The 24,047-nt window shown below is 48.0% G+C and overlaps 1 protein-coding gene across 2 annotated transcripts in view; it reads left to right on the top strand.

Moving 5' to 3' along the window:
• BRWD3 (bromodomain and WD repeat domain containing 3) overlaps positions 1-24,047 on the top strand; it is a 1,253,402-nt gene that overhangs the window by 377,495 nt on the left and 851,860 nt on the right. For both annotated transcript variants that reach the window (XM_086918755.1, XM_086918756.1), the window contains one exon: positions 517-610. In XM_086918755.1, coding sequence (XP_086774881.1) covers positions 517-610 — 94 coding nt within the window. The remainder of the gene's footprint in view (positions 1-516; positions 611-24,047) is intronic.

Here is a 24,047-nt window from a genome sequence, read left to right as displayed (position 1 = left end):
GTAAGGAATATGCGGCTTGTCAGAGTCTGTTCCCGGTAAAGCATTACTTAAGGTAAGTAACTTGTTCTTCTGTACTACATTGACATATAATAAATCTTTTATCATACAGCTCTATAGCTCTATAGCCCTGTGTGGGTTGAGCAAGGAGTGGGCAGAGGGGATTCAGCAATATCCTTCTGAGTCTTTGGCAGAGCTGCTAATCAGTAGTAATATGGGCACTTTGTCAGGTAAAATATGAGGGAGCGATCATTTGGAACTTGTTATTTTTCTTCACTTCATAGGTCTGATAGGTATACCTTTGGAACCGGGCAGTCAGGAGGAAATGACCGGTTGTGACTGAAATCTTCAGCATGTATGTCTGGTAGATATCCATATTGTATAATCCTAGTTGAATACGTCTTCTGAAGTTATTTGTGAAAACAATGTATGTTTTTTTCAAGGATTAGATATTAATAGTTTCTAGATGATATGTGTATATTTTATTGATGACATCCATGTTCACAAATGTTTTTATAGGGTTCAGGAAGAATGTAGAAATGCCAAAGGTGAAATAGAAGTTCATTTGTATACTCTTGAAAAGAAAAGGAAACCATTGCAGCCTGTTCAAAGGGTGAGTGTCGTCATTTGAGAATACATTTTACTCCACTGGACAAATTTTTTTTAATACATTAATAATCATTATCAGATTAGTTTATTTAATTGCACTATGATTGTGCACGATTTATTTTATGGGTATTGTATTTTAACTTCTGATAAATCCTCGTAACCACAGATTCCAGACAGTAAATTCCTCACCAATTGAATGCTTCCCAGGTATTCGACTGGATCTAGAACTTTTCAAGCACTACCCCTGCACTACAGTAGGTGGTGTCATGTGGCTCTGCACCAATTTAATTCTGCTCCAGATGTGACGTGCAAAGCTGTATGTAAGCGCCACCAATGTCACATCCGTTTCTTTCTTTATGCATCACGAGATGCGGATACAGAGCTAGTCCTTGTGTATTTATAGGTTTCTTTTATCGTTGAAATTAGTTTAAACCTTCCCTAGTGTGCAAGGGAAAATATCTCCTCCGAAAATTACAGGGTATATACCTTGTAGGGATTGATGTAAACAGAGGTCTGTGATCGATCCCCTACCAGGTATGTCTTTTGGCCTTGGGATCAGCACACAACTCCAGCACTTGCAACAAGTGCATCCAGATGAACCCGAAGGCTATACAGGACCTTGTGGCAAAGTTGAATGTCGCCAAATACCAGAAGACTCCACGCCAGTTGAGGCCGAAAGAAAGGTCCCCTTTCCAAAGCCATTCCTGTGGTAGGTCTTCCTGCTACTCTCAAAAAGGTACAAAGGCGTAAATATATATCTTGGTCTCAGACCTTGTAGCAGATATCTCCCTGCATATATGTGGCATCCCTTTGGGTCCCAAGAAACCACTAGGTCCTTCAACTGGGACTCCGCTGTGGACCGTTCCTCGAGCACGATGTGGCCCCTCTGAACCCAGTCCAAGTTCCGCAACAGCTCCTGTGCCGACTTGTATTCCTGCACCACCATCCACAGCAGACCCTCGAGCGTCGACAGCTACGCCATCGATGCTGGAAGACAGCATACTACAAATAGTGTTGTTGGATTCTGGGCCGAATTCACCTCGGCCTCAACGGATACCAGGCCCTGACCCCTCTGGGCACTAGTCTAACGGCAACCCAACTAATTCTGACACATTGTCTCTACCTCGTGGCTGAGCACAAGTTATAACCTTTTAAGCATGGACTCAGATAATGAACAGTAAATTGACAGGAGTGATTTGAGTCTCCATACACTGCCAGCAATTGGTATGAGAAATTGCAGGATGCCAGTTGGCTGCACACTGTCAGACACTGGATTTGTCTCTCCTATTTTCCCTGCCACCGAAGAAGTCTCCTCCTTCACTGTGGTATTGTAAAGGGTGGTAGAGATTTGGACCTCCAGTTATCACCCATGGAGGTAAAAACGAATGTCTTGACCGAGGCCCTACTGGTGGGCCATACTCACCCAGAATCTTTGCTCCCTTTTAATGAGGCTCTCATGGATACTTCACTGGGGGCATGGGTGAAGCCTAGCTTTTGACTCCTTGTCAGTCTGCTAATTTCTAGGCTCTATCTCCCTGCTCCAGGGGGTTTACCTTTTCTAATACCACATTTGACACATGAAAAGCTTAGTGGTGTACTCATGCATCAGTAGGGTTAACCCAAACGTATTTCTCACTACACCGCCAGACCGTGCGTCTTAGCACATTGAGGGCATTGCCAAGCACATGTCCTCTTCTGTTAGCAATGCCCTGCACTCAGTCAATGCATGTTGCCTACTGATCCTCTATTCCAATTCTCTTTGGGACTCTAGGGCCCAGTTCCTCCCTGCTGGAATTGAAGACATTAGACCTTTCCTTACACAGGCTATTCATGTCGGCCGCTGTGTTGCCAAATTCACAATAAGATGTACAACTGACTGCCTTGGCAGGACAGTAGGCATCCGTGTGGTAACCCACAGGCAGGCGTGGATTAAGTGTGCAGACTTCTGTGGGGACTTCTGGTGGATATGCCCTTTGACATTTCTTGCCTCTTAGACTATAAGTCAGACTCAGCCCCTTGAGCCCCTTTGTGGTGCTTATTGGAGGTACCTGGTGGGCTAGTTGCCACCCAGGGACCCTCAGGATTCAAGGAGACTTAATCACCCAACTTACAACCGACAGGGGGCACGTTTGCACAGTGGTGCAGGGAGGGGGCAGGCCTGATATAACAAGTTAGCAATCCTGCTGTGTGGGACTTACTGGAGGTAATAGGAGGTGTATTTGGCCCCCAAGGTTGACGTTGGGGGCGAACTACCCCTCCTGTTACCTCCAGTAAATCTCACACAGTGGGATTTCTAAGTGGTGTTCGGAGGTCACGCTCACCTTTCTCTACCACTCTGCAAACATGACTGCTATGTTATAGTTAGTAATTAGCTTTTAAAAAACCTTAGAAATTGGCTGAAAAAACCCACAGGTTTCAGGGACTTTATAGTAAGTTGGACATTTCACTCATACAATACCAGTGAAATTCGACCGTTATAGTTAGTAGAGATAACTATAACTCGCGCCCCCGCAATGCACTGCTGATGACGTCACATATTACATCACTCATGACATGGTCAGTGACATCACTGATGACATCACTCATGACATTACTGATGACATCCATGTGAGAATCTGATGCACCTCCTCACACCCTAATAAAACCTTTAATACACCCACTCTAAAATAGACTACCAATATCGAAGCCATTGACAGACCAAAAGCAGTTAGTAAATACCTGCTCAGTGATTCCTAGGTCTACACACACACACATCCACTCATTCACCCATACAGAAACTCATATGTGCAGTCACTGAGCAATACCGCACTATCATATGCACTCATACACCTATACATACACTCACACACCACCACTCATCCATAGACTTACACACACACCTACTCAGTCATGGAAAGAATAAATCACACCCATTTACTCACCTATACAGTTATTCACAGACCACCTCACTTATTTAACTAACTCATACTTACTCTCTTATACAATCACACACTCATCCATATAGCCACTCTCACAATCACCCACTCTCACGTCTAGTCATTTGGATACTCTAGCAGCCACATATAATGCCTTTCACATATGTAGTTACTCACACATATACCACTGAGATATCCATTCACTCACCAACACACCAATACACACACTCACCAACGCATACAGCCCTTCACGGGTGCATTGTTGAACCCAAACACCCAGTGAATCACCCACTCACACATCTATGCACAGTCACCCACCCCCACCCACTCACACAGACACTCAGGCACCCATAGAGATGCTCAGACAGCCATTCAATAACCCATATAGATAGTCATGTAGCTACTGACCAACCCATGCAGCCACTTATACACCAACTGACCGACTGAGACAGACATTTACACAGTTTACTCACTAACCCATGCATTCGGTAAGATACGCTTAATTAGTCACTTATACAGTCAGTTATGCACCTACTAAATCTTCCATTCAGACACTTACACCCCACTCATTCTTCAATACACCTTGATATATATATATATATATGTATCAAGGTGTATTGAAGAATGAGTGGGGTGTAAGTGTCTGAATGGATGATTTAGTAGGTGCATAACTGACTGTATAAGTGACTAATTAAGCGATATATATATATATATATATATATATGTATATACTGCTCCAAATCTCCTCCCCCAGCCGGGAAAGAAGAAACAGCACTCGCGGGTGTTTATTCAGATATTTCCTTTATTCGTGCGCTCCTCACAGACGCGTTTCGGGTCAAGCCCTTTATCAATGTGTCAACACGAATGTTGCACGACGTTTGGGCAGATATGACCCAGGGACCCCCAGTATGCAAGTGGAATTAGTCCCCCTCTGCAAACGCACCAGAGCCCTGCGTTGCAGAGAGGTGTAAAAAGGGGCATAGCCTCATTACACCTCTGTGCATTGCAGCCCCATGGCGCATACTGGAGGTTTCAGGTGGGCTAGTTGGCCCCAGGGACCCCTAGTATGCAAGGGGAATTATTTCCCCCTCTTCAAACATGCACGGGTCTGCGTTGCAGAGAGGTGTAAAAAAGGGTGTGGCCTCATTACACCTCTCTGCAATGCAGCCCCCTGGCGCATACTGGAGGCTCCTGGTGGGCTAGTTGGCCCCCAGGGACCTCCAGTATGCAAGGGAAATTAGTTCCCCCTCTGCAAACGTGCCAGAGGGCTGCGTTGCAGAGAGGTGTAACAAGGGGCATAGCCTCATTACACCTCTGCAATGTAGCCCCCTGGCGCATACTGGAGGTTCCAGGTGGGCTAGTTGGCCCCCAGGGGCCCCGGGTATGCAAGGGGAATTAGTTCCCCCTCTTCAAACATGCTCTGGGGCTGCGTTGCAGAGAGGTGTAAAAAGGGGGCGTGGCTTCATTACACCTCTCTGCAATGCAGTCCCCTGACGCATACTGGGGATTCCTGGTGGGCTTTCAGGTCTTATATAGTTAGGAATTAGCATTAAAAAAAACTTTGAAATTCACTGAAAAAAAACATAGGTTTCAGGCCTTATATAGTTAGGAATTAGCTTTGAAAAAACCTTGCAAATTCACTGAATGAACCATAGGTTTCAGGCCTTATATAGTTAGGAATTAGCATTTAAAAAACCTTTGAAATTCACTGAATGAACCATAGGTTTCAGGCCTTATATAGTTAGGAATTAGCATTTTAAAAACCTTTGAAATTCACTCAAAAAACTATATGTTTTAGGGGTATTAGATTTAGCTGGACATTTCACTCATACAAAACCATTGAAATTGCTCCTATATAGTTAGTTGTACTAACTATATTTCGCGCACCCGCAATCCACTGCTGATGATGTCACATATTACATCATTCATGGCATGGTCAGTGACATGACTGATGACATCTCAAATGACATCACTGATGGCATCACTGATGACATCATCCATGTGACAATCACATACACCTTTTCGTTCACTAGTAAAATCTTTCATCACTCTTTGTAAAATACAGAGTATCATATTTGAATCCATTGTTACAGCAATACAAGTATCTAAAAACCCACTCAGTGATTCATAGAATTATACACACATCTAATCACTAACCTGTAGATTCACTCATACATGCTGTCAATGAACAATAGAACACTATCAAAAATACTTAGACACCTAAATTGACATTACATACCAGCACACATCCTATTCACATATGAAGTCATCCTTCTCACTTATGCGAACAATGGATCATACTTACATATTTACTTAGCTACACACTTATACAAATACAACTTCATCTATTCATTTAGATAGTAAGTCATACTTAGTGAATTATAAAATAATTATTACAAGTATAAAGTTATCCATACAGTCACTCACACAATCATTGAGTCTTATGTATACGTATGTATATACAACAACTGACACATACACTGCCTTTTATTTTTCTGGTTTGTTGGACATGTACCATTGAGAAATATATTTGCTCATCACCACACCCATAAAGATACTCACTCACCCAAACAACTGTTAGAACATGAAGTTTTAACTTCATATATTTAGTGAATCAACTATTCACACATCTTTAGGCAGTCACAACCCCAACCCCCCTCCCCCCGGACCACACACACGTTTACTCTCCCATACAAATACTCCGTTAACTAATCAATAACTAATATAGACTTTCACATAGCTAGTAACCAACTGGAGAACCAGTTTACACAACAACTGACAAATTGATACAGATATTCAAACAGTTTAGTCACTATCCACTATATTTAGTGAGACACTATAAATTGGTCAAGTAAACAGTCAATTACACTGCTACTAAATCCTCCATCCAAATATTTATTTTTATATATCCACTCATTCTTCAATGCAAATTGCTATATATATAATGCATATTTAAATAACGAAGCAAACCACATTCACTGGATGATGTCATCAGTGAGGTCATCAGTGATGTCATTTGAGATGTCATCATTGATGTCACTGACCATGTCATGAATGATGTAATATGTGACATCATCAGCTGTAGATTGCGGGTGTGCGAAATATAGTTAGTACAACTAACTAAATAGGAGCAATTTCAATGGTTTTGTATGAGTGAAATGTCCAGCTAACTTTAATACCCCTAAAACTTATAGTTTTTTGAGGGGAATTTTAAAGGTTTTTTAAATGCTAATTCCTGACTATATAAGGCCTGAAACCTATGGTTTTTTCAGTGAATTTCAAATGTTTTTTAAATGCTAATTCCTAACTATATAAGGCCTGAAACCTATGGTTTTTTCAGTGAATGTGTATATATATATATATATATGAAACTTTAAAGAAAAACATTCACTGGATGATGTTATCAGTGATGTCATTTGAGATGTCATGATTGATGTCATCATTAAAGTCTCTGACCATTTCATGAGTGATGTAATATGTGAGCTCATCAGCAGTGCATTTCTGGGGGCTCGGGTTATAGTTATCTCTACTAACTGTAATGGCCGAATTTCTCTGGTTTTGTATAAGTGAAATGTCCAACTAACTATAACGTCCCTGAAACCTGTGGTTTTTTCAATATATATAGCACCCAAGGACATGGCCTATACAATTAGACGGGATTTTATCCATATATATTTAATGGGTAGCTTTTATGTATATTGACTGTATTTCACAGAGATTTGTTTTCAGGAAGTCATTGCTTCGTTATATGCTCAAATTTTAAACAGGATTTAAAAGCATTTATGCTGTAAACAATATGACTCTTATACAATGAGTAGTATGTCTTCCATCTCTATGCTGTTGCACTTAGCGCATGGGCGGCAGTGCCTCCTTTTAAAGTGCAGTCATGTGAACAAGGCTGTTCGTTTCCGGCCGAAATGCTTCATGGTGACAAGGTGATAGCACAATAAAAATCACTTGAAAGGAATTGGGTCTGCACTTACCTTCAAGTGGAAAGGGGACTGACAGGCAAGCGTGTGGATATTGTTTCCGGATTGACCTCCTCCAGTGCAGCAGACCCCTCTCCACAAGACCGCTCTGAGATTGGTGGTCTCTGCCTTCTGAGTATCCCTGGCAACTGGTGACGGCAGCTTCGGCGGACAGAATTGGGCGGCAGGAGGAGTATCGGAAGGCTGTTCTTTCACTTTCAGGTTAGGAATCCACAGAGCCCCCTGTATTTGCGAAACAGCGATTGAGGAATTTGACCTGTGGAAGGTGCCTGCGACAAGAGGGTGACTCGCATAAAACGACGGCAGTGGCTCGGCTGAGTCGCTCAGGAGAAGCGTTGGTAGTTGCCCTTGGTGAACACAGTTACCAGGAAACGAGGTAATTTCCTTTTAAAGCAAACGCAACAGCATAATACAGGCGGGGAGGTTTCAGCTGTAACTTCGGTCCCTGAGACATTATAATCGGGACTGTGGTTTTCAGCAGCTTACATAGGCATATTCTTTTGCTATCACCATGTCTGCCGCCGCGCTAAGAGATCGGGAGAGTGCGGCGGAGGGAATGTTTACCGACAATCCCCCACAACAACAGCAAAGTATAGATTCAATGTGCCACGATAACATCAACTGTGGTGAAGGGACTAAAAGATAATTTCCGCACATTGGAGAAGCTCATGAAGTAAGAAACTGCGAAAAGGTGGGAGGCTAAATCCCTCCAAAAATACCTAGATGCAGGCAGAATTCCAAAGGGGCTGAGAATCATGCTAGCCCCCAGTTATGACACTCCTAACCCACGTATGATGGCTGAGTGGGCAGAGTGCAACCTGGAATCCTTCTGCAGATTGGTGGAAATACTGGTGAAATATGCGGAGGTGGACAAGTTGGAGCTACTACAAAAAATAGAAGATCTCAGTGCGGAAATAGAACAACACGGTGATATACAGTTAAAGAAAAAATATCATGAAGAAATGACTACAAGATTGAATAAAGAGGAAGAAAAGATCAAACAAAGAAAAATATACAAGTTTCAGAGAGATAAAGATGACTACGCCAATGGGCAGATATTTACTTTTGCTCGCAAATATGATGTATATAAAAATAAAACCATGAAAGGCAACATAACACAACAGGAACAAAATCATGAGCAAGGAGGTGCATCATCAACCTCTGTGTCCGATTTAAGTTTCGCTGTTGAAAGTGAAACCGAGATGAAAAACACTAGAAGCAGACCAGCACTGGGAGCTATAAACCCTCTTTAGGAGAAGAATTGGACTGCCTCAGAATGAGCCGTAGGGATACTCTCAGACCCAGGGCCACTCAAATGGCAAAAAACGAAGGACCGAGAACAGGAGGCAACGAAGGAGGGCAGCAAGAGAAAGGTGGCAACAGTGGCAATTCGAAAGCAGAAAAAAGTCGGGGACAATGGAGGAAAAGATAACACCCCAAGTGAGTCAAGAAATTGCAGGGACTGAGATGACAATGGGTCAAAACATCACCATTATTAATCTGACAGATATGGAATTAAATCCCTCAGAACAACAGATCCTTTCACTTGGCCTGTCATATTGTCCCCCCACTAATTTTGATTATATGAATACCCGAGCCGACCTATACAAGTTAGTCAGGAAATTAAAATTAAAACAATTTCACCAAGTAAGAGCGAACACCCCAGCATTGCCATCAACACCATCACCAAACAGCAATTCATTAAATGTAGAGACAGGCGGTCTCAAAGTGGCTGATCTGAGATCCCTCAAAGACTTATATAATCTGGGACAGGAAGGCGCGATCACTAATGAATGTGGACTGGGCATAGATACATTGCGAATACCCGGAATTGGCAACACAAGATCTACTCTCACCAGGGTTTGAAACATGTGCCAAACCAGAAACTGCCTTCAAGGATAAATCAAAATTCACACCTATTATGCCTCTAGATGCCATAGATCTGTTCAACGAGCAAGTTGTGGCGGAGATCAAATTGCTTTATACAGAGACAAGTAAAAACATTACACCTACCAACAATGAAGAACTTAAATATCACCAATTGATGCAATAAATAAATGACAACAAAAATGTGATAGTTAGACATGCAGTTAAAGGGGGTAACGTGGTTTTATGGTCACTTGAAGATTACTCCGAAGAGGCAGCAAGGCAGTTGAATGACACAAACTGTTATCGAAAGAGTTCCATGCAAAGATTTAACAATATTTTCAGCAAATTGTTGGCATGGAAGATCACAGGCCTCTTAAATCTACAAGAATTTAAGTTTTTAAAGAAGGAGAACCCCACCATCCCCCTGCTATAGATTGTGCCTAAGGTGCATAAATCTATTGTGAAACCACCTGGCAGGCCTACAATCTCAGCCTGTGATGGCCCATTGGTAAATATGTCTGTGTACATTGACTCGTTTTTACAATGTCATATTAAATCTCTAAAATCATATGTGTAAGACACGAGTGACTTCATCTGCAAAATTGAAGAAATCAATTGGCAGGAGGACTATTGTCTCATAGCCCTTGATGTTACAGCACTATATACTGAATACGCAATCAGGATGGAGGCAAGGCTGTGGAATACATTTTAGCCAATCGACCCATAAAATTTGCCAACCACAATCAAATGATATTAGACTTATTGACATTTTGTTTGGAAAATAATATTTTTTATACAAAAATCAGGTCTATCAGCAGATACAAGGTGTGGCAATGGGGGCCAGCTTCTCCCCCAGTTACGCCTGTCTCCTTATAGGATGGTGGGAGGAGCTGGTCCTCATGAAAAAGCATGTACACACTTTCACAAAGAATATAGTATCGTGGTTACGTTTTATTGATGACATTTTTGTAGTTTGAATCGATTGAGAGTGCACATGAGTTTGTTTCTGAGATCAACGAGAATAATTTGAATTTCAAGTTTACATGTGTCATTAGTCGCAATACTATCACATTTCTAGATTCCAAGGTATATATATATCTCAGAATGACCTGACAACAACCCTGTTTAGAAAGCCCACAGCAGGCAATTCGATATTGCATGCGAATAGTGTCCACCCCCCTCACTTAAATAACAGCATCCCCTACAGGGAGATGCTAAGAATTAAGAGAATTTGTAGTGAGGAGAAAGATATGAGAGAAAATCCAGAAAAATGCAAAAATAGATTCCTATAACGTGGGTACAAGAATCTGATTATAGAAGCAGCAATGTCCAAAACTAGATCTCAGGCAAGGCATGATCTATTGCAATATAAAACCAAGTCTAACACCATTACAGATGCCACTTTTAAGGAACCTGCAAGATTGATACTGGGACGCAATTGGCCCATACTCATGGGAGATCCAATTATTCAGGGAGCATTACCCAGAAAACCATCTATAGCTTTCAGGAAACCACTTCGATGGGCAATGTACTTATGAAAAACAACCCAGAAGATGTGGAATCCAATACATGGTTGACCCCTAGAACCGGTTTCTACAAATGTCCAAATTGCAAGGCTTGTCAATATGGTGTGAACATTAAAAATGATAAAACTGCCTTTAGCTCAAAGCAACACACCATATCGAAATATCTGTCTTGCTAAACAGAGTATGCAGTCTATGCATTGATATGTAGCTGTAACCTCACATACATAGGCAGCACTAAACTGCCCGTGCATAAGAGAATCTTGCAGCATACCCGGGCCATTGCGAACAAAAACCCAAGTTACCCTGTGGTGAGGTATTTTAGTGAACAACACCAGAGCAGCCTCAAACAGTTCACATATTATGTGTCAGACACAGTGCCTTTTAACAAAAGGGGCGGCAATAGAGAGGCCAGGCTGCGGCGTTTGGAGACCAGGTATATACTAGAATGAGATACCAAACAACCTAAAGGTCTCAACACCGGAGGAGATACGTTACTTCCTCGTGGCCATGAGGACTCACTTCCTTCCGCTGGGGCCTGCTGGTGCTCCTTCGGGCCCCGCAGACCCGACTTCGGGCCTAAGCGGGCCGGCGGCTTCGGCCCCAGCGCCGTCGGGGGCTTTGGCTCCGCGCCATCGTCGACTTCGGTCCCGACGCTGCAGGGCCCAGGGGGATCCAGGCATGGATCCCGGTTGACGCCAGTCGACCTTGCGACTCCTCCGCTGGCGCCGACCCCATTGGTGTCACTCCTGGCGCCGTCTTCGGACGTCGACGCCCCAGGTTTCAGCCCCGGTCTGGGTGCGGCGTCGGAGCGGCGCCGCTCGGCGCGGTCTCCGGTGTCAGTGGGTGCCAATTCACCTATGACCCGGCTCTGTTATTTTTGCCTGTTTTATCAGGACACTGATGAAAGGGAGGACTGGGAGGGGTCTGCGGACCCTCTGGCACAACAATGCCAGTTAAGTCAGGACTGGGCAGTTGAGTTGGGGGAGGCCAGTGGTCTGGACACATCGCCCGACACTAGATTCATCTCTCCTCCCTCCGTGGCTATGGAGCAGGGTGCCACTTATGGTGTGGTGTTGCGCAGGGCAGCCTAGGCCATGGCTCTTGAGCTTCCTGCGGCGGCCGTGAGGACTAATCTCCTCACCGAGGTACTTCAGCCACCAGTAAGCTCTTCGGAGCCTATGCTGCCATTTAATGAAGCCCTCACGGATGTTCTGATGGGCACATGATCCAAGCCCTCCACAGTGCCGCCTGTGGATCGGAACGTGGCCCGACGCCGGCTCCTTGCGACCTCCACTTTCTGTCCGTTCACTCCACCCCTGAGAGCCTGGTGATCCAGGCCTCTACATCCCAGACCGCATTCCTGACTGCTCCTCCAGATCGGGAATCCAAAACAAAAGGGTTGATCAGTTTGGAAAGAAACAGTTCTCCTCATTGAGTTTGAGGTTGCGGTCTATCAACACCGCTTGCCTTTTGGGCCGTTACACCCACTCCTTGTGGGATACGGTTGCGGACGTGCTGCCCCAGTGTCCGGAGGAGGCCCAGGCACGGCTCGCCCAGGCACTTGCCGAGGGGCGGGATGCAGCACGCTACTCAATCAGATGTGGACTTGAAATCATGGACTCGCTGGGCAGAGCGATTTCCACGACGGTGGCGATCCGTCACCTCGCCTGGCTCCGGTCTGCCAATTTCTCGGGGGATGTCTAGGCCATGCTCATGGACATGCTCTTTGATGGCCGTCGCCTTTTTGGCGACAAAGCAGACAGTGCGCTTGAGCGTTTTAAGGACTCCAGGGCTGGGGCCAAGTCCTTGGACCTGTCGGGCCAGCGCCAGCAGACTTCTGCTTTTTGCCCCTTTCGTGGCCAAGGAAGGGGCGCCCCACACATTTGTACAGCCACAGGCCGCAGAACCGGCCTCAACGCGGTCGCGGACGTGATAACCGCCATGGCGGTGCCAGGGGACAATGGCAAAGTCAGTCCACATCCACTCCCGCAGCATCTGCCTCAAAGCCTTCCTAGTCTGAGCTTTCAGGCCCATTTGATGCCAGTGGGGGACAGGGTCCGCCATCACCTCCTCCACTGGCGTTCCATCACGTCGGACAGGTGGGTGCTGCAAATGGTCCGAAGGGGCTACTCCCTCTCCTTCGAGGCGACCCCTCCAGCCATGCCACCGCAGTACCACCGCTTGTCGGATCACTTGCAACTTCTCCAGGAGGAAGTTGTGGCCCTCTTGGCCAAGGAGGCCATTGAACACGTTCCTAGGCCAGAAGTAGGACGGGGTTGCTACTCCCACTACTTTCTGGTACCCAAGAAGGGCAAAGGAGGCCTACGCCCTATCTTGGACCTCAGAGCTTCAACGGCTTCCTCCGGAAGGAGAAGTTAAAGATGCTGACTTTGGCTCAGGTCCTAGCTGCCCTAGACCCTGGAGACTGGATGGTAGGGTTGGAATTGGAGGATGCGTATTTCCACATCCACATACCCGTCCTGCCGGCCCACCGGCGCTACCTGCGGTTCACAGTAGACCACGAGCACTTTCAGTTTACCATGCTCACCAGTGCCCCTCAGGTGTTCACAAAAGTGATGACGGTGGGCGCAACTCATCTGCGCAGATCAGGGGTTTCAGTCTTCCCCTATCTCGACGACTGCTTGTTGTTGAAGGCGGGCTCGAACCAGACAGTCCTCTCCCACCTCCACCAGATAATGGCCGACCTCCTGCACTCGCTGGGGTTCTCCATCAACGTGCCGAAGTCGCACCTGTGTCCCTCTCAGAAGCTCCTTTTCATTGGAGCGGTTCTGGACTTGGCGCAATTTCGGGTTTATCCTCCCAAGCAGCGGGTTTGGGATATTCAGGCTCTGATTCCGATCTTTCAGCCTTTATCCCGAGTTTCGGTCAGGTTGATGCTGCGGCTCCTGGCCTCCTGCATCCTACTGGTGCATCACGCCAGGTGGCTGATGTGGGCTCTGCAGTGGGACCTGAAGTTTCAGTGGGCACAGTGTAGGAAGGTGGATACCTGACTATGGTTGCCCCCAACTTTTTGCCTGGTGTTTTGCTGGTTTTCCGACTTATTTGACCTGGGGCCCTGCCAATCAGGACCCCAGGCCTACTGCTCTCTCTCTAAAATGGATTCCATGTACCTTAGGTACATTTCCAATTGGTACTGGGCCACCTTATCAGACCCTGTAACTCAGGGCATAGGTGTACCCAGGGCCTACCAGGGGCTGCAGCATGTATTATGCCACCCCTGGCTGGCCATCTAAATCTGACACAAAAGCTGCACGACAGCTGGGGCAAGGTGGTGTAATCACCCTTTGCTTTAGATATAGTATACCTATATCTAACCCTAAAATGGACACACAGATTCCTATCAGTCACTCCTATGGCAGGCCTTGACAATCCGGAAGGCAGAGTGCTTGGAATCGTGTGAGATGGTGCTCTGGCATGAGCTGAGCCCGTTTGCAGCTTGCGGAACCAAGTCCTAATAGCTGTTCCATGATAACGTGTACCATATACTCTTAAGTGCATTATAATCCTTGCGGTTATATGCTATCTTTGGTATCGATTTATCAAAACATGTCGAGTAAGGTGTCATACGAATTGGAATACTAACCCCTCGCCAATTCTGGCGATGGGGTTAGCATTCCACCCTTCTAGAGGGACACGACCTGTATGTAACTGTGAACCCCGGTTAAAGTTAACTCGAGCCTCAGCATCAAAAAATGGATGCTGCCACCACAGACACAAGTCTGACCCCCTGCAGCTGGCTTGCTGCTAGCACCATCCCAGACAGGGTTTTGTGTATCCTGGGTAGGCAGGGCTTTACAGGAAGGTGACTGCAAGTGGCACCCCGGTGCTCACTACGCATCTGCCGGCTAGAACCAGTTCCAGGGGCACACCAGCCCCTGGCCTGGGGAAAGTCCGGCATGGGAGAGGGGTGTAACCACCCTCCTTCCTGGTCCCACCCCTAGGGCAGGACCTAGTCGCGTACCCACCCCTTTCTTTAGGATAAAGGCAGGAGCGGGGACCCTTCCAAATTAGATCATCTTTGAATCAAGAAACTACTTTCTACGAAAGAAACTCTCAACTCTTCTCAAGATTTCTCCATTGTGGCTAAGGAGTAGTCACCCTGCATCCGCAGGCACCATCTAAGAACTCTGCGGTTTGCTGCACGTCCTTCCTCCAGAATCCGACTAACCAGCTCGACGAGACCCGGCTTCCCTGGCACCTCTGACCTCTACCTACCTCTACAGCTAAGCTGAGAACCGTAGGTGCGACGAGACCTCGAGGGACCGGCTATCATCAGAACTGCACGACTTCTATCCAGCACGACCGCCGAGGGATCCTCTGGTGAGTGCTTTGGGGTCCGAGAAGCCCCGACCCTGAGCAGCTCCAGCACCGAAGACCAGCCCCCCAGCATCCACGAGATCTGCGTGGGGCCCTTCTGCTTTTTGGCTGCTCACCGCGTTGTCTGGCTACTAGCCCGCTGGCTTGTGGCTCCCGACGACGACCGACGACATCACCACTGCTAGTCTGGTTGCTCCAGACTGGCCCTTGCTCCCTTCCAAAAGAGGAGCACCCCGGACCCTCCTGGTCCACTCCAGACGCCATTTTAGGTCCACCGCGTGGGCTTGAATTTGCCAAGACTTGTTGCCCCAATCCTGGGTCCAGCGACGTCGACAGCATCAACCATCGTGGGACAGCTCGCACCTCCATCCTGGTCGCCAACAACGCCTCCTGGTCCGTGAGACTGCAGAGCCCAGCGTCGCCCACTCACCTGGTCGAGGTGACTCCATCCGGTGCCCTCCTGGTGCCCATCTGATCACTGGCTAGTGATTAAGAACTTGGTCCCCTCTGCTTTCAGGTGTCATCCATCTTCGATCCAGGCTTGGATCACTTCGAACAATCTTCACTGGTCGCCTGCCAGCAACTCTTTCTTCAGGCTCCTGGTTCGTCAACGAGGATTCCCGACGTCTTTTCAGACCTATGCAGCCGCAGCCCCTGGGCTAGGTAACCTCTGCATTTCGGTGCCCCAGCATAGCCTCACTATCCAAGGGTCCAGATCCACTGTCGTTTTCGACCTACCTTATCGGGTTCGCCCGAGAGCACTAACTCTGCTTTTACTAGCTCCCATAGACTTTGTCCCGCATCCCGCGTGAGAGTGCACACTCTGCACCCGAGTCCCCTAGGCCTCCTACTAGTAATCTGAAGGTTCAGTAACGTAGTCCTAGCGATTCCAAAGCCTATTAGTCCAGTACTTACCTGCTAGTAATTTCGCATTCCACTTTCATAGTATATGGTGTTCCGTGCCCCTCGGGCATTTGTGTAAATTGTGCAACTTAAAGTATTTTCGTAAGAGTTTTGTTGTGTGCTTAGTACCCTGTCCTCATAAAGAGTACAGGGCTGTTGTGATCTAAATAAATACACTGTTTATTTTCATAACACTTGTGTGGTGTCCTTTCACTTGGTGTTCAAGGGGTATATGTGATGGTATAACAGCTGGCTTAACACGCCCTCTAGAGTTTAGCCCGAAGACTGCTCGTATGCATGCTACTAGGATAGCTGGTCTATAAGGTTGACTTACAACCAATCATCAATAAGGGTTGTTTGGACTGATACAAAGTGCTCACTAGAATAGTGAACATTATATATCAGGCCAACTTCTCACACACAGCATCAAGGCAACCTGTCCGACCACGTCCTGATCTCGGAGGGTACTGCTAGTCCGTTGCAGTGATGGCTCACAAACCGCGATTGGGTCTGCGGCAGATCCCTCTCCCTTCCCCATCCGGAGCACGTAGTAGTGACGGATGCATCCCTCCTGGGATGGGAGAGGCGGGGATCAGAGGCCTCTGGTCTGCAGCAGAGTCCCGGCTCCATATCAACCTTCTGGAGCTGCGGGCGATCCGACTTGCACTGAAGGCATTCCTTCCCTCTGTACGGGGGAGTGTAGTGTAGGTGTTCACGGACAACACTTCCGCAATGTGGTACTGAAACAAACAAGGAGGGGTGGGGTTGTGGACCCTTTGTCAGGAGGTTCTGCGTCTCTGGACATGGCTGGAACAACAGGGCGTCACCCTGGTGGTTCAACACCCCGCAGGTACCCTGAACGCAAGGGCGGACAAACTTAAGCGCCGGTTCATGATGGATCACGAATGGCGTCTGAACTTGGAGGTGGCGCAAGGTCTCTTTCAGCAGTGGGGAGAGCCTTGGTTAGATCTATTCGCCACCGAAGAGAACGCACAATGTCATCAGTTCTTCACGTTGGAATTTCCAAGGCGGCACTCACTCGGAGAAGCTTTTCGTCGCGAGTGGAGTTGAGGTCTGTTGTACGCCTTTCCGCCTATACCACTTCTGCCCAGAGTGCTGAAGATGATCAGGCGAGATCGGGCTCAAGTCATCCTTGTGGTTCCGGACTGGGCACGAAGATACTGGTATCCCGAGCTACTCATAATGTCATTCGATCCCTCGATTCGTCTGCCTCTTCAGGAGGACCTTCTGTCGCAGCAACAGGGGAGGGTCCTCCACCCGAACCTGTCCAGTCTCCACCTACATGCGTGAAGATTGAGCGGCGGTAGTTGAGGCCATTTGACTTGCCTCCTGAAGTTTGTGACGTGCTACTGGCAGCCAGGCATTCCTCCACAAAAACGGTCTAGGCTTGCAGGTGGAACAGATTTGTGGCATAGTGTACAGCAAAGGCTGTGAATCCATTTTCTGTCCCCCTTTCAGAGGTTCTCCTCTCCCTTCTTTCTCTTGCCCAGCAGGGCTCTGCTCTCGGCACTATCAAAGGCTATCTCTTGCCCATTTCAGCCTTCTTAAGGCTGCCTGATCAGCCTTCTCTTTTCAAGTCCCCTGTTGTAAATAGATTCTTGAAAGGCATCCCACACATGTTCTCTCCTGTTCCCTTCACGATGCCTCAGTGGGACTTGAACCTTGTACTGACTTATCTGATGTGCGCTCCTTTTGAGCCACTTCATAACTGTCCTCTTCGTCTTCTGACTCTTAAAGCTGCATTCCTGGTTGCCATCACCTCTGCCAGGAGAGTGAGTGAGCTCCAGGCTCTGTCTACTAAGTCTCCTTTCTTCTCTGTCCATCTGGACAAGGTTGTTCTAAGGACTCATCCTTCTTTCCTGCCCAAGGTTGTTACAGCCTTTCATATCGGGCAGTCCATCACCTTGCCCACCTTCTTTCCACCTCTGCATCCCTCGAAAGAGGAAGAGAGGCTCCACCGTCTGGACCCAAAACGTGAGCTCTCCTATCTAGACCGCACACGCCAGTTTCGGGTGGCCAACCAGCTCTTTGTTGGTTGCGTGGGCGCTAAGAAGTGGGTCGTTTTGTGCATCAAGGTGTTCGAGGCATGTGGGCTGCTGAATTCATATCTGTGCATAGATCGCCGCCTAGTGTTGGGTCCGGATGATTGCACATTGTTGTCCTCGAAGAGTCTTCGAAGTATCACGAGATATGTGGCTCCTCCCCTGGACTACAGTGCGCATGGGCATCCTTTCCATCCTCAGATTGTTTTTTTCCGCCATTGGGTTCGGATGTACTTTCTCGACTCTAGTTCGGAAACTTTGTATTGACTCTTTCCTAAGGCCTTCGAAGCGTCGGTATTGTCTCGTTCGGTGCCTGTTTCTTTCCAGTTCTTCGAACCGGACGTCTGAGGCTGATTCTCACTTTCGACACCAAAGGCCCAGACTACGACGACGATGGATCGGAGCCCGTTCAAACGATGCCCCATCTGTAATTCAAAATAACCCCACATTGATGTGCACCCAGTGTGCAATAAATGTTTGTCCCCGAGCACGACGAGGCCAGCTGTATGGCCTGCTCGAAGTTCCGCTCCAAGAAGACGCTTAAACTTCGACGCGCAGCAAGACAGTCAGCGCAAAAGTCGGCGCCCGAGCCGGTCAACATCTTCGAGGCCGGTGACGAAGAAGGCGCCAAAGAAGAAGAGGAAGAAAAAGAAGAAGAAGCTCCTGACGAGCAGTCGGAACCAGCGTCGGAGCATGACTCCAACTTCGAAGTGGACGAACAAGTTGAGGAGTACGTCCACGAAGAAGACGTCGTCGAAGTAGGGGACGACGAGGGGGCCATAGGAGCCGTCGATGACGACTCCAGTGATGAGCCAGGCCCAACCGCAGTAGCGGGGCCTACAACTGACAATACGCTCCCTACGGCTCAGGTTGAGGCATCGCCGAGAGGCCTTAGCCAAGATCTACCTTTACATTCTATAGCCCCGCGTCCAAGCCAGGCTAAGAATACTTCGAAGGAGCCATCGGTCGATTCTTCAAAATCGAAACCGAAACCAACAGAGCCAAAATCGAAACTGAAACTACTTAAGATGGTCGTCGGTTCGACGTCGACGCCAGTCAAATCAAAGACTGTCGAAGACCCTTCGGCGTCGAAAGGGGCCGTCGCCTCGAAGACTGGAGCGTCAAAGCAGAGCTCGACCGTCAAACACGTCACCTCGACGCAGTCGACGTCGACGTCGACTCACAAACATGGCGACAAGGCCAAAGGCCTCCAGACCAAGAAGGCTGTCGAGCCGAAGATTTCAGCGCTCAAGCCACTACTGAGCAAACAACTCGAGTCGACAACCAAAGCCGACTCAAAACAAGTGTCATCGACGCCTAAGGCCGTGCATGCTACGCACCGGGAGCTCGAGTCGACGCAATCAAGCAAGCGTCCTGCTGAGTCGCCGAAGCAGCTCGGATCGACCACTACTGCGAGCTCCAAAAAGGTCGGCCACCCTCCGATTAAGTTCGGTCTTCCGCCGACGGCTCGAGCTCGAACACCACAGAGGCACCGACACTTCCAAAACGTTGTCGGCGCCTTCGAAGCCCACCCCTGAAGGGGTTCTGTTCCACGAGCCCTCGTACGACAACCAGTCGAAACTCTTCATCGACTCGGAATCGGGCAGGCTTACCATCCATAAACGGAAGATCGCACCTGAACATCCCTTGGAGGGTTATACAATTCCTCTTAAACGGAAGAAAGTCTCGGCCACCTCACCAGTTCTCTTTGAACTCGTTCAGAACTATCCACAACAAATGGCATATTCTCCAGCACAAAGCGAGGAGGACATGGGTGATGATTATGGCCAGGCGGCCTTCACTTATCACGCTGACACTGATCAGGAAGAACCTCAACAGTGGTCTGAAGCTGTAGATCAAACTGTAGATCCTGATGATCAGCAAGCTGCACCGGACGCTCAGTCCTACAACGTCAAAACCTCGTCAACTGAGGACACGGCGGCGTTTAACGCTTTGATAGAGAGGGCAGCCCTCAACCATGACGTGGAAATGCACACAGAACCTGTGGAAGAAGATTTCTTATTTGACACTTTCTCCACCTCTGAAAGATCCACTAAGACTTTGCCTATGCTTAAAGGGGTCCTCAAGCATGCTGCGGACATTTTCAAAGAACCCACAAAAGCAAGGGTTCTCAACCCACGGATTGAAAAGAAATATAGGCCTGCTCCAGTGGACCCCACCTACATCAAAGACCAACTCCCATTGGACTCCCTCGTAGTGGCCAATGCCCGCAAAAGGGCAAACTCGCAAACTAGTGGTGACGCTCCTCCTCCTGACAAAGAATCAAAGATCTTGGAGGCGTCAGGAAAGCGAGTGGCAGCGCAGGCTGCTAATGTTTTGAGGATTTCAAATACACAGGCCCTATTGGCTAGATACGATAGGGCTCACTACGACACACTAGAACAGTTGTTGCAACACCTGCCTGATGTTTACAAGGAGGGAGCAGAAATGATCATACAGGAAGGGAAGTTGATTTCTAATGCATCCATCAAATGCGCACTGGATGCGGCAGACACGGCAGCTAGGGCCATTAACACTAGTGTAATGTTAAGACGTCACGCATGGCTCCGCATCTCTGAGTTCAAACCCGAGATTCAAACAACTCTGCTCAACCAGCCGGTTAACCCAGATTTCCTTTTTGGTCCCGAGGTAGACACAACCCTCGAAAAAATAAAAAAGGACACTGAGACAGCAAAATCCATGGGGGCTCTGCAATCACAGCAGTTTCGAGGCAGTTCCTTTCGTCGCTCCGGTAATAGGGGAGCCTCAAGAGGACAGGCTTTACAGCAGGCCCAGTACACCAAAGGGAGCACGCAATCCACCTATACAAAGAATACCAGGGGTGGATACCGTGGAAACGGCGCCAAGGGCAGAGGACGTGGCAATAACAACGCCAGATCCTATGCTCCCAACAAACAGTGACGCCTTGTCACTGCCCCCCGACCATCTAACACCTGTCGGGGAAAGACTCCAGCAGTTCCTGCCAGTCTGGGAAGGCATTACCACGGACAGGTGGGTGAGACAACTTATCCGATACGGCTATTGTCTAGAGCTAAACTTCACCCCTCCCCCCCCCAACATACCCCCAAGGCACCGTCCTATGTCCGCAGAGCACATGCACTTATTGCAGCAAGAAGTACTCTCCATGCTGCAAAAAGGGGCAATAGAGCTCGTGCCTGCAGAAGAACGAGGTACAGGAGTGTACTCTCTGTACTTCTTAATCCCAAAAAAGGACGGTTCCCTGCGGCCCATTCTAGACCTCAGGCCCCTTAACCAATACATACTGTCAGAACACTTTCATATGTTAACCTTGCAGCAGGTCCTGCCGTTGCTCAGTCAGGGCGACTTCCTAGCGACCCTGGACCTCAAGGATGCATATTTCCTCATTCCCATTCACCCAAGTCACAAGAAATATCTCAGGTTCACCATCAACAATCAGCATTACCAATTCAAGGTCCTGCCTTTCAGGGTCACCACTGCCCCCAGAGTGTTCACCAAGTGCTCAGCGACTGTGCACCTTCGAAGACAACACATTCATGTCTGTCCCTACCTGGACGACTGGCTTGTTCAAGCCAAGTCAGCACAGCAGTGTGCCAGCCACATGTCACGCACAATTCACCTCCTTCACAGTCTAGGGTTCTAACTCAACTACGCAAAGTCACACCTGCAGCCCGCCCATGTGCAACAGTACCTAGTGGCGACATTGAACACTCTGACGGCAACAGCGCAGCCGAATTCCGCCAGAGTCAATCGCATGCAGCTGCTCATTCGGAGGTTCAGGCCTCAACAATCGCTCCCAGCGCAGGTGTTTATGCAGCTCATCGGTATGATGGCATCCTGCATATTCATAGTCCCGCACGCGAGGCTGCACATGCGTCCCCTTCAAGAATGCTTAGCACGACAGTGGAACCAGGCTCATGGGCATCTAAAAGACCTAGTGTTGGTGACCGGTCGTGCATACAACTCTCTGCATTGGTGGAATCCACAAAACCTTTGCACGGGACGACCGTTCCAAGAGCCTGTCCCACAGATAGTGCTAACGACGGACGCATCTCTCCAGGGTTGGGGAGCGCATGTCCTCCATTACACGGTGCAGGGACTATGGACAACACAACAGCAGACGATGCATATCAATCTGTTAGAGCTGATGGCAATCTTCATGGCACTAAAAGCAATCAAGTTGCACCTGTGCAACAAGGTCGTGTTCATCCGGACGGACAACATGACTGCCATGTATTATATCCAGAAACAGGGAGGCACACTCTCCCCGCAGCTATCTCACCTAGCCCAGAGCATGTGGAAGTGGGCCATTCAGAGGAACATCTTCCTCATGGCGGAGCATCTCCTGGACGTAGACAACCAGATGGCGGACCTGCTCAGCAGGCACAGTCATCAGATGCACGAGTGGGAAATTCACCCCTCGGTACTCCAGCCATACTTCCAGCAGTGGGGTCAGTCAGAGATCGACCTCTTCGCCACAAAAGAGAACGCAAAATGCCAAAGCTTCGTCGCCAGGTTCCCACACCCGCAGTCTCAGGGCAATGCGATATGGATGAACTGGTCAGGCAGATTTCCGTACGCTTTCCCCCCAGCCCCACTCATACCGCTGGTGCCGCGCAAACTGCGGCAGCACTCCATGATGCTCATCCTGGTTGCTCCAACGTGGGCACGGCAAGCTTGGTACACCGCATTCCTGGAACTTTCAGTGGTGCCCCACCAACGGCTGCGCCTCACTCCCAGCCTCCTCACTCAGAGCCATGGAGACATTCAGCACCCAGATCCGCAACAGCTGAGCCTAGCGATTTGGCTCCTGAGGTCATAGAGTTTGGCTACCTCAACTTGCCCCCTGAGTGTATGAACATCATCAAAGAGGCAAGGCGACCTACAACTAGGGCGTGCTATGCAGCCAAATGGAAACGTTTTTTCATATACTGTTCCAACAATGACATTAATCCGCTAGATGCGTCCACGCAGAACATCATATGTTACATGCTGCATCTGTATCAATGCAATCTAGCGTATAGTTCCATCAGGATACATTTGGCTGCTATAGCAGCTTATCTTCAGAGCAGGCAGCACCTTTCCCTCTTCAGAGTGCCTGCCATCAAAGCCTTTTCAGAAGGCCTTAAAAGAGTGATCCCTCCCAGACACCCTCCTTCGCCTGTCTGGAACCTAAATATCGTTCTCACCAGGCTCATGGGGCCCCCTTTGAGCCTCTCCATTCTTGTGAGATACAGTTTCTTACATGGAAAGTAGCTTTTCTGATAGCCATCACGTCGCTACGAAGAATCAGTGAGCTTCAAGCCCTGACAATTCAAGAGCCCTACCTACAAATCCATGCTAATAGGGTAGTGCTGCGCACCAACCCCAAGTTCATGCCAAAGGTCATCTCGCAGTTCCACATTAATCAAAACATAGAACTGCCAGTTTTCTTTCCAAACCCAGATTCAGTGGCAGACAGAGCACTGCACACCTTAGATGTCAAAAGAGCTCTCCTGTATTACATCGACAGGACAAAAGACTTTAGAAAGACTAAACAACTGTTTGTTGCCTTCTCTCCACAACACAAAGGCAACCCTATTTCCAAATCCGGTATAGCCAGATGGATTGTTAAATGCATTGAAATCTGTTATCAAAAGGCTAAACGCACTTTAACAGTTCCCCCAAGAGCGCATTCCACACGCAAGCTAGGGCATCCATGGCTTTTCCTAGGTAACATTCCTCTGGAAATGTTACTTACCAAGTAAGCATTGGTTTGTGGCATGTGGTGCTATATATAGATTGACATGTGCCCATCCTCCTCCCAGGAAGCCTCTCTTGGTTGTAGTTACATCTATA

Source organism: Lissotriton vulgaris, chromosome 4_1 (genome assembly GCF_964263255.1).
Source record: "Lissotriton vulgaris chromosome 4_1, aLisVul1.2, whole genome shotgun sequence".
Classification (NCBI taxonomy): Eukaryota; Metazoa; Chordata; class Amphibia; order Caudata; family Salamandridae; genus Lissotriton; species Lissotriton vulgaris.
The sequence above is the reverse complement of the archived record's forward strand: the minus strand, read 5'-3'. Positions and strand labels throughout refer to the sequence as shown.